General features: G+C 25.5%; 1 protein-coding gene across 3 annotated transcripts in view; it reads left to right on the forward strand.

Moving 5' to 3' along the window:
• The first annotated feature begins 429 nt into the window (after positions 1-429).
• Positions 430-12,296, forward strand: part of LOC126895947 (uncharacterized) — a 17,853-nt gene continuing 5,986 nt past the window's right edge. The window contains exons 1-2 of one of the 3 annotated variants that reach the window (XM_050668298.1): positions 430-727; positions 11,747-11,984. In XM_050668298.1, the coding sequence (XP_050524255.1) occupies positions 689-727; positions 11,747-11,984 (277 nt within the window). In that variant the 5' untranslated portion in view covers positions 430-688. Of the gene's footprint in view, positions 728-9,113; positions 9,215-10,887; positions 10,963-11,746; positions 11,985-12,296 lie in introns of those variants that run through there. The other 2 variants (XM_050668300.1, XM_050668299.1) reach the window with 2 other exon arrangements.

The raw sequence follows: 12,296 nt of genomic DNA on the forward strand, positions 1-12,296 counted from the left end.
TACGTGACAAATTTCAAACACGTTAGATTAAACATGTAAAAAAATTATTTATCATTAATAATAGTTGAAATAGTTAAAATATTGTGGGCACTATTACATTTTTTTCTCTCCAAACAAAAAAATTATGTTCCCCACAGATTATTTTCATTATAACGGGTATTTTCCCGTCATGCTCTTTAACGTCCATTATAGAATAGTAAATATGTAAATATTTTTATTAAACTGAAAATCGGTACTAGTTGAGAAATTGAGATTTTTAATATATTTGCTGAGGGTATTATGTTATTTAAATTAACACTAAAATTTGTCAAATTACCTAATAAAATCGAATACTACATATTTAAAAGGATTATTTTCTATTGTATGAAAAGTGGCCTCATTTGTCTTATAGTAGGAATAGTTGTGGTATGTGAGGAGCGAAAGAGTTGGCTAGGACATCTTTCGCCGCTACAGTCTTCGGTTTACCACGAGGTATCATTCACGTTCTAGGTAGCTTAACTGCGTCACCATGACAGTTGCTCGTTTTCATAAGAACAAAATTATAAAATAGTTTTATACAATTTTAAAAGAAAATTTCTTCAAATTATTAAAATATTTATACTGTGAATAAGTGCATAATTAGACGACAGTAGGATTAAGTGATCAATTGTATTTTTTAAATAATTTCGCTAACGTGTCTGCTGCTGATATGCTTAAGCCACTAGTATTACAAATAATCAACTCTTTGGTAAGTATTTTTATTTGCTTTTAAATTCTATGAGCAATGAAAAAGACTTAGGAAAACTTATAGTTGGCAATTATTATAGGTAATTATAGAGTGCGCCTATATGGAAAAATACGTTATTCATACTTTTTATTATTTTTAATTGATATCTTCATACTTCGAGTTTCTATAAACTGATAATTTTGATGCTATAAAGTATGTAAAACTTTCTACACTTTTGCCGTGAAAATATCTTTAAATGTATAATGATAATTATGTTTTAATTGAAGGGAAAAATTATTTTTTTAAATTTATTGAATAATAGTCATTAATATTATTTTGATATAATAAACAGAAATTTATTTTATATTTTTATACTGAAATATTAAAGTGTTTGATTATTTAACTATGTTTTGGATTTTATACGATTAGTTAAACTCTTAAACTTATACATTAATTTTTATTTTATTAAAATATTGAATATGTTATTATATTTTGTGCAATCAACTGATTTTGTTATTATAGTTGTATGAGTTATTTATACTAAGTTATTAATTTAACAGCTTATAGACGTTTAACATTTTTTTTTTGGTTCGGTGTTTCCTTAATTGAGACTTTGAAACATAAGATCTGGAAAATAAAAAAATTGATTGTGGTTGAAAATAACATTACATAGTTATTTCCGGCTATGTCATATAAAATAAAAATCGTTAATTTTAAATTACATACTTAGTAATGAATCATTTCAACCGCAACAATTGAGTTACAAATTAAAGTGTCAAACTGAGATAACCACGTTTATGTTAACTATAACGAATTCGAAATCCATGGTTTTTGTTTCTAATGTTCTTGGTATAGGCTTTATCACGTTATTTCATGTTAATAGATGTTTAAAATCAATGCTAAGAAATAATTCCAGCGTTTTTATGAATTTTGGATTAGTATAGGTTTTGATACTGTGTAAGAATAATAAACATCAAATAAATAGCTATAAGTTAGGAATAGTGTGACAAAATTTATATGTAACTATTTTTTTTAAATTTTGATAGGTGAAATCATAAATCATTAGAAAAATAGTAGCATTTTTATTTGTTGCAATATTTCTAGCTTAATGATTTTTATTACTTTAAATAAAACAGAAACTATACAAATAAATACTTAGAAAAATTTTTTTTCATACAGTAAAAATAAAAAGGGTTACACTAGAAAAACTTAATTTTTATTAATAATTTTATAAATAAATAAATATAAGGACAATATTATTGTCTTTGTAATATTGTACAATGACATGTCGTTGTACCATGGTTTTAATAATTAAAGTTGAAAAATTCTTTATATAACCAGTGCTCGAATTGGCCAAAAATAAGTAGGGGAGCTCAACTTAACAATTTGAAAACTGCGACCCTAGCATTTTGAAGACCTTTTTTTTTTTTTTACTCATTACTTTATTTAGTATTTATTAATAAATTATATTTCATTATCATACTAATATTTAAAAAAAAAAAAGAGGTGGTATTTTCCACCGTCCTCATAAAAAAAAGTAGTTGGGGTGCGCAAAAAATTTTTAAAAAAAGTAGAGGAGCTACGTACCTGCGCACCCCCCGAATTCGAGCACTGTATATAACTAAAACTTTTCTGTCTATTTGTGATTTTACTGTTGATAAATATATTATTACAATTTATTATATTTGTTTTTAAGCTCTCTATCATTTCAGAGAAGTAAAATAAAATCATTTAGTCACTTTTTGCACAAAAGTGACGATATGTACTTTAATAAATACCCGTTTTAAATAATTTGCGTATTATATTTACATGAGATCATCAAAAATAGTAATATACAAAAAATTAAAAATGTTTATCTTTAATGAAATTCAAAAAACTCATATTTTACATGGACAAAAAAAAGCAATCACTTGGTAACCGATTTAATAGAATACTATTAAGAATTGTTGTCAATAAATTCCCAAGTGGAACGTTAAAAATGCTTTCTTTTTTAATTCTACACGAAGTGGTCCGAATAGATTTGTCTGAACTGTTTCGGCACGTGAGCCTTAGCATTCGTTGTAGTTACAAAAGACGCGTGCGTTTTACTTTTTTAATCCTCTTGTCGGCGCCAACCGCTCCAATAGGCAATATAAATTTAATACTATTGACAATATTAATACAGTAATTGTAGTTAATATTAACATAGAGATGCACGCTCGCGCGTGATTAAAAGTAATTTCTATCATTTGATTGATGTTCGTATAATTGACAAGAAAATTTGTAGTTAGTTACTATGGACGACATTCATATGAATTGAACGTCTTACAGAATTAAAAATATAAAATAGCTACTTCAACTAAATGTAAACATTGAATTGAAAATGTTCAATATTAATAAAATATGAATTTGTGAATATAAATATTCACAAATATAAATATATTATATTAACACATATTATATTAAAAAAATTGTATGTAAACATTTTTGAAGATGTTTTACCTGAATTTTTAAGATATACTATTTTAATAAATGTTCAGTTGCATAAAATTGATCTACAAATGTTAATTTGATTGACTGACAGGTAATTTTCTTTCGCTTATCTAATAATAATTTATGAATATACGAGTATAGTTATTTTCAGACAAATGCATCTTAACTTTAGTTTTAGTTTTAGTTATTATTGAGGTGGACATAATGCCCATGCACTCAGACCTGTTGGTTCATTGTGCGCACCTCATACTGAATTGTTTTGATTCGTTTACCCACCTAAGTGTTATCACCAAAGTTTTAATACATTACCAACCATAAAGTCATCTCTAAAGATGACCAAAATAGTCCTGTCTTTCTGGCGAAATTAAGTATCTCTCTGGGTGCATCTTAACTTAATATTATAAGCTAATTATCTATGTCTATTTATTTTACGGCATTTGTTGTAGAGGAGTCTAGTGAACAATTTGTTTTGCATAGGTGCAAATTGTAAACCCCACTTGTATTAACTCGCCAAAATTCTGAACTGTGTAGTAAGTAATTAGGTAATATACATTTTTAGAATTTCATACTTCATATATTTAATTTTGTTTTATAGCCTATTTTTATCACGCAAAAGAATTATAACTATCATATTTGTACATTTTCGTGTTATTAATAATGTTTTTTTACCTCTGGTTATCAATTGTTAATTGTAATATTTAGCACTGTACTTTGCCGTTAATAAATTAAATCATAGTCTTAAAAATTAATTAACTTTGAAAATAAACGTTAATGGAAAAAAAAGCAAACTCGAATGTCGTCTGTAATTGGAACTTTCATGTGAATGACTTGATGTAATTGGCGTTTAAATACATCTGCAGAAGATCATTATAGATAATCTATGAATCGGCTTTTTAATCCGTGACTTCAGGGATGTGCCTTTTTCAATTGTGATGTGCAATTTCAGAAAAAAAAACTATTTTCAGCTGATTCAACAGTTGGAATCGTTCTGTAGAAAATCAATTTAGCTTTCACTCGAAATTAAGTTATATTGCTCGGACATAAGTTTACGTAACAATTGGAATGAATAAAAAAATATATAACGCTGCTTATGGTTTGCGGAATAGGTTTATAATGTGTTTCGGAACTATAAGGGGTGACTAAAAGTGTCTACATGTTGTCATAACACCGTTGTGAAATATTGGCTCATATGTATAAAAAAAAGTTAGCAGAAATTAAATCTAAACAAACGCATGTGGTAAATTAATAGCGTGTTTATTTTTCCAGCTATCGTTTCAATAAAATTAAATATTAATTCACAGGGCGTGACTAATTCAATGCAATATGAAGGTCTGAAAAACGTGTTCACGCATCATGCTAATGTGTTATCTGTACTAAAGCAGTTATAATTGATATTTTTTGGATTTAATTAAACTTGGGACATGATTTGGTATCATTTAGTGATTACAACTTATTTCTTAAGTTGATCAATTTTGTGTTCCAAAATATTTTCTTGTCAATGCATAATTATTTAAAAATGATATAATTAAAATTATATACTTCCTTTGAGCTATACTTTAGCCATCATTTAATTTTAAGTTAAATAATTAATAATACGTTTACAAATTAACGTATACCATAAAATAAAAATAGGGTTTTTTGCAAAAACACTACTGCATAAATATCAAGAAGAAAGAAATCCAATGACCCTGAAAGGTAAATTCTATAAGACTGTAGTGAGACCAGCTATGATGTATGGTCCAGAGTGTTGGACGGTTAACTATAAAGTAGAGCAGAGAATGAGTGTGCCAGAGATGAGAATGCTTAGATAAATGAGTGGAGTGACTAGAGAAGATAGGATAAGGAACAAGCATATAAGAGGGAGTATAGATGCTACACCTATACTATTATCAATCGTGGATAAGATAAGAGAAAATAGACTTAGATGGTTTGGTTATGTTATGAGAAGAGAAGAATCAGAAGCTGTAAGAACAGTTATAGAAATGAATGTTGAAGGAAGAAGAGGTAGAAGAAGACCAAAAAAGAGATGGAGGGATGTAATCGAAATGTGAAATGAGGACGGCTGATGTGAGCGTAGATGATGTGGGAGATCGTGTCAAGTGGAAGTGTAGGATAAGGGTGGCCGACACCAAGTAGTTGGGATTGAGGCAAGTAAAAAGAAGACAAAGACTACCGCATAGCAATGTATATGTTGATATGTAGTGGTATTTTCGCAAACTTTAAACACAGTCTTAAGAGTTGGTACTATGATAGATTTTTGAAATATATAGTCCCGTTTGAATTAATGAATTTATTATTGTTAATAATTTATTTGTTTCAATTATGAAATGATACCACTATGATTATGTTATACTATCAATAATTATGATAACTTACCACGCTGTGATAATAAGTTAATTGTACATTTGATTCCTGAAAGTTTGAATGTTAAAAGTCTTCAATACTTACAAAATTAATAATAGGAATACATAAAGACATTGCACGGTAATACTTTAATAAAGTTAATAATAACAAAAAACCTAATTCATATAAATTCTTTTACTAAATATTATCACATAAATTTAAATAAAATCAAAAACCATCTATTATGTTGTTATAAAACCTATTTATTAATATGTATATACATATTAAATTAAAAGACTGAAATGTGTTCATTTTTGTTAGATTGTGCGATTTAGGGTATATTATTATTATGTAACCAAATTACAAGATTTATAATAAAATGATTGATTGACTTTAATGTTGCTTGTGTAATTTAGTATATTATGTTCTTTTAGTTTTACTGTATTTACTTAATAAACAGAAAGATTGAGTTAAATAAAATAAATTGATATTACAATTTAAAAATTAAGTTAAGGATGACCAAAATATTCTGTTTTATTTTATAGCATATTACTTCGTAAAATCAAAATAACAATTATTTTAGTTTTAAGACATTTAATAAATTGTATTAAACATTTATAGGGTTAATCATATATCTTAGGTTAAAATGAATATTTTTATATTGAATTGCGTATATTAAATAAATAATTTTTTAAATATTCAACTACTAATATGTATATAATAGAAGTATAATAATTGTATATTTACATTATTTATACTATACATACTGAAACATATTATGTATTAATGGCATATATATATCCTATATGAAAATCTGCGTATTAAAAGCTTTTCATATTATTTATTTAAATATACACATTATTCGGATATTTATTATAAATTCCTTAAATGTTCTTAGAGGATTTCCTCAAAAATAACTGGTATTTACCCAACACTATCTCTGGTTCACAGTTTAAAGACTGTGGAGTACCTGTGCTCTGTTTTTTCTTAAATAATAAAAATAATATCGAGAAGTCGATTTATTTTCCTGTGACGAGCTCGTTAAGTAGAAAATTAATCGAACTTACAATCGAACTGATTACTAGTAACGTGAGGAAATTTGTGTGTGGATCAATCTTAGGATAGAGTAGTATTTAAAAAGGAAAAACGGTTGAAAAAAGTTCATTTTTAAAATCTTAAAACTAATAGCGATAAATAATTATATTATAGCACGTAAGAGTTTGATGTGTTATAAATATTTATAGTTGACTTTAGTTTTTTACCCATACCACATCGTCTGCGAAGTAATTTTCGAATCAGATGGCGTTTAATTCAAACTAATACTATTATGTGATTGAATTTTATCCCTTTTATTTATTAATTGTTTATACATTTTATTTAATAATTATTAATTTATCCAATTTTCGGATAAATTATTTGTCATATATTTTATTTTAAAAATGTGATAACTTATAATAAATTAAACGATTACATTTTTTTTTTTGTTAATTTTATTAACTAATATTATATAATAAGTGTAATTGATGATAATTTTGTGAAAACAACTGGGATTTTCTTTCGTTTTTTTTTTATCATTGAAAGCATGATTTAAATTTAATTATTTTTTACTTAATAGATAGGTTGACTACCACAGTAAAATTGTTTGCACGACTTGAAGAGTTTCTCTTGACTTGATTACTTTATATTATTTCAAACTAGCGTACTATATAAACAAAAATTTTATAAAAAGTAAGGTAAAATATATGGAGACTATACTCTGAAATTATTATTGTCAACGATCAGATTAAATCTGAAGTACACGAGAAGTTTTGTTACAATTATAAAGAATGAATGTAGCTGAGTAAAATGTTTTGAACAATGACAGAGAAATCTTTTTTTTTTTTGATAATCATGCAGGTATTTTAGTCTTTATAAAACGATGAATTAAAAAATATAATGTTACTAATCCATTTAGTTACTTTAAATTACTAAATTAAATAATAATTTTTCATATACAATTTTTCTATTATGCGTTTAAAATGAAGCCAAAATTCATTTATTTAAATGTGTTAAAAAATTTACCATTAATAACGTTTTAGTAATTTAAAATTATTAAATAGAAAAATTTTTTAATCATTGACCACTTCATTAACTAAAAAATAAACATAGTATTGAAAATTTTAATTTTAGTTACGTGTTTTTCTCAATTTGTTAACCATGAAGTATTTTTTATGTTTATCCTTATATATTATATATATTTTAAATGGTAACCCATATATTTAACTAGCTTGTAAAATGTTTAAAAAAGACTGTTCGGTAACAACTTTTGAACCACTATTTCGAAATTATTGACATTTTTATATACCTAGGTGGGGGCTAGTGTGTAGACTGGAAATGTCTAGTGATAAAAATAACAAAATACAGTCTTTACTTTTAATTATTAATAATTTCTGGAAAAATTGGTCTAATAGTTGTGATTTATCACTTATTTTTTAAATTTAATAATTTTTTTTTTAATAAGCTAGTTAAATATGAATGTTGTTGTTTAAAAACTTAAAGTTAACACTCTTATAATATGTAAGGCTAAATATGAAATTGTACTGATTGATAATGATTGGTCAATTGAGAAAAATACGTAACTTAAAGAAAGAAGGAAAATTTCCGTTATCATATATATTTTTCGATTAATTAATTGGTCAATAATAAAATATTTCAGATTATGATAGACTGAGGCAAATTTTTGACCGGCCGATCATTTCACAAATACCCTTCTTCGCTAGCGATTTATCTCCATAGTACAACCACAAGATAACTTTATAGAAAAATAAAACCATTCTCAAAAAATGGCTATATAACTTTTCTTTTTTTATACAATTTTAATATAAATAAAATGTAATCTTATAATATTTATGTTAGTATGAAGAATAGAGATTCATAATAAAAATAACAATTTACAAAATAAGAATATATATTTTAATATAATAAATCAGAAATTGACTAAAACTAATAAAAGACCCCCTATAACCCTTTAAAAATATTTTTATTAATTTTTTTTTCTATTCAAAAGTAGAAATTGTTGTTTTTATACTAATTTTGTCCTGTTAAAATTGAGTGTTAGAACAAGAGCAGTCTTTCATTTTTTATAGTATATTTTTTTACATACTTGGATACAAAATTTAACAGTAATAAAATTGTTATACTTATTACAAAATTGTAGGGTTATTAAATACATTGAATTAATTATACTTGCGTATATATCCATCTTAATTGAGAATTTAGCTAAAGTTATATAAATTGAGATAAGATTTTACACTTGTAATAATTGTTTAGTAACGCTTAAGGTATTGGCGCAGTATTACAATTTTTAATGATAAATACATTTTTTTCATTGAAACTTAGTTATTATTTATTTTGTAGGTTACTGTAATGGATGTGCGTGCATACTTAACCGTGAAATTATTAACGTATGTCTTATGCAAACAATCCCTAATGTTCAAACGCCTGTTAATTTCGACATTCGTTTTCACGCATGTCATTTGGTCTGATCACTTCAATAGGCACGTGCGAGTATTTATTTAAAGTGTTCAATGTCAAATAAAATATAACATTACATGACACGTTTTAATATTTAAAAATTGTAAACCAGTGCTACACTTGTTGTGGCGTGTTTTTTTAAAATAATTAATCCCTCTTATTTTATTTTAATTAAATTATGTAAGTATTATTTAACTATATTCTGGAGGGTATATATTTGGATATTTTCATTAAAAATTGTGTTTTCGGTCATTTCTAATACTTATCAGTTACTAATAAGGAGCAACAATTTCTAGATAACACCTATAGTGAAAAACACATATAATTAAATATATTAAAAAATACTTTCTCTTATGGGAAAATTTTTTTGTTTGTCGTTTGTGAAATGAAGATCTTAATGTAAATGTTAAAATAAAAAACCTTATGTTGTAGTTTATTTTTCTTCCGGCGTTTTTTACAATTTCAAGATAAAATTTTAAATTGTCATTAGAATAAAGAATTTTAGTCAACGTAGTAAAAAATACATTGAGCATTTTATGAAATTTTATAGTTGAGATGTTGACTGATCGCAGTAATATAGTTCCTCATTAAAAAAAAAAAATAAAATACACCGCACGATGTCTACGAAAAAAAATTATAATGGAGAGCGTAAAAAATTATCTGTTACAAAATAAGTTAGTAGGTATCTATCGTTGTTTTGTTTTTAAGCGAACACAATTAAGGGATTGAAGAATAAAAATTAATTTTACTGTTATTTATAATCTAGGTAGTTTTTCTTAATAGAAAATTGTTCAATTAGCTAGACTTGTTTTTATGGAATAATTATTTTAAAGAATATTGTTGTTATAGATAATGCTAAAAATTTACAAAAAGAATCTATGAGCTTTAAAATTTAATAGTCTTAATAATTGTGGATAAATTTATAGTTAAAGAGAAGTGGGATAATTGATAATAAATGGGGTAACTGTAAATACATTTTTTAAAGGAAACGCCTTTGTTAAAATAATGAAGTGTATACAATTTTCGGCTGAATCATAAGTTACACTTTATTTGATGACATATTGCATAGAATTAATAAAATTATTCATTTGTTGAATTAAATTATCTTTTTTTTTCCTAGGATTAAAAAAATTAATAACATACAAAAAGCTAAGATTGCGTTGATTATAAACCTTGTTTGGGCGTATAAATGATGCGCTTCATTATTATGTTAGGTTTATCGTTGATAAAAAATCATACAAAGGTTTATTTAAAGTCGTTACACTTTTCTGCTCAATAGTTATGTTTATAAAGAACCGGATATGTATTGGAATTTCAAAATGCATTGTATAAAACAATTTAATATTTCAATTTTATTAATCATTAATTGTCCTAATATGATTAGTTAACCGCAGACTGTATCACTTTCTTTCATATTGTTACTCGTTCTTTATAATTCACACAGAGCATCCGTTTCTGATACAGATTTTCAAACCGCTCTTTTTATCTATTTATTATGTGGTACGAAGATGTCACAATGACGCTTTGGAATACAATATTGCTCATATAATAATTAATTTGTCAAATCAACATACGCTGATGTATTGGAACTCTCACTAACACCTCTGTCATCTATTATTTCTTTAATGCTACACAGTATACATAGACACGGTCAGCAATGAAAATGGAATGCAAAATACTATCTATTATATATTAACAATATATATATATTAATTCTTCCAAAGGTTTCATTTTTTTATTCATCTTTAATGTAATATTGCTGATGGTTAAATATTTTATTGCTGTTTTATGTAATGTAACATATTATTTGTATACTAATTATTTTCTATTTTTATGTACTTAATCGAAATAAGAAAGTAACGTCACTGCCTTAGAAAATAGTAAAATAATCAAGTAATTGAAGAATATTTTATTGTCGACTTAAATAAGTAATTAAAGTTACATAATCAGTAAAAGAACATTTTAGATAAGACATTTTTTTAATTTATTATTTTTTTGATGAGAAATCTGATTCATAATACGTATAAAAAATTATTTAAAGTCTATTAACTTATAAAGAATATTTTGGCAGAGTTTTAATAAATGATCGTGTTAAAAGTTAAGATAGTTTCAATTTATTCAAACTTCTTATTAGCCATAAATCATGTAATTTAAAGGAAATAAAAATCAGTTATGACGTGTGAAATGGCAATTTACTGAGTTATTGTTGCAATTAAAATATTAACTGTATTATCGAATCATTCATTATAATTTAATTATACGAAATTTTAGTAAAATGGATATAATCATGTTCTCACGGTTATTCACACATTTATCGTTATCAAAGAAGGTTTACATATTTGGTTATTAAGTTTTTAATAGTTTATCATTAAGCAAATAAATGAATACATAGCATAGTAAAAATATCATGATACGAGTTTTAAAAATACACCTATTAGTGTTCAAATATTTTGTTAATTCATGTCCAAAAAAAAAAAGAATATACCCATTACTGTCAGTCTATCAAAACTACAACCTAAAATTGAATACTGAAGTTTCTAGACACAGAAATCTTAATAATAGTGTTTACTTTTTCCCAATAATTTGAAATCATAATATTAGTGCTTTGACTTGTACGTTAAACTTATCTGAATACTAACGGTAAACTCTTATAAAACTGCGTGAGGCTATTGAAGATAATGACTATAATGATTATTTTTATGTTTACTTCAGATTTTAGCTGCGGTGATAGTTGCGGGCGTTCATTGTTCGGACCATGAATTCAATGAAGATGAGCATCAATACCAACAAATGATAAACACCCATGAAGATGAACTGGAATCGCATTCTCATTTATCCTTGTTAAAGGGAAACAACGATGGTGAATTTGGTGCTCGGGCCCAAATTAGCGAAGATCCTCAAGGCCGGAAACATGCACATGCTGTAGCGGTCTGTGACTGTAATGGTCAAGGTTTGTTTAAATGAAATTTTTTACTTAAAATTCTTCTGACTTATATCATTCTAAAAATTATCGGATTAGAAAAAAATTAATGAAAAACTTTGGGTTGGAATGTGTTTTTAAGTAAAATTTATTATTACTTAAATTAATTGGAAAACTCTTCGATATTGACGAAATATTTTTAATTATTTATATTTTATATATTTACATATTTTAGCTTCGATGCGAAGCGGAGAAGGTATTAATTTTACTATGATGTGTTTTTTTTTTTTTTTTATGTCTGTTGCCACTTTTTCTCAGCTCTCACTGGACCGATTTCTTTCA

Source organism: Daktulosphaira vitifoliae, unplaced genomic scaffold, assembly GCF_025091365.1.
Source record: "Daktulosphaira vitifoliae isolate Bord-2020 unplaced genomic scaffold, ASM2509136v1 Scaffold_1, whole genome shotgun sequence".
NCBI lineage: Eukaryota > Metazoa > Arthropoda > Insecta > Hemiptera > Phylloxeridae > Daktulosphaira > Daktulosphaira vitifoliae.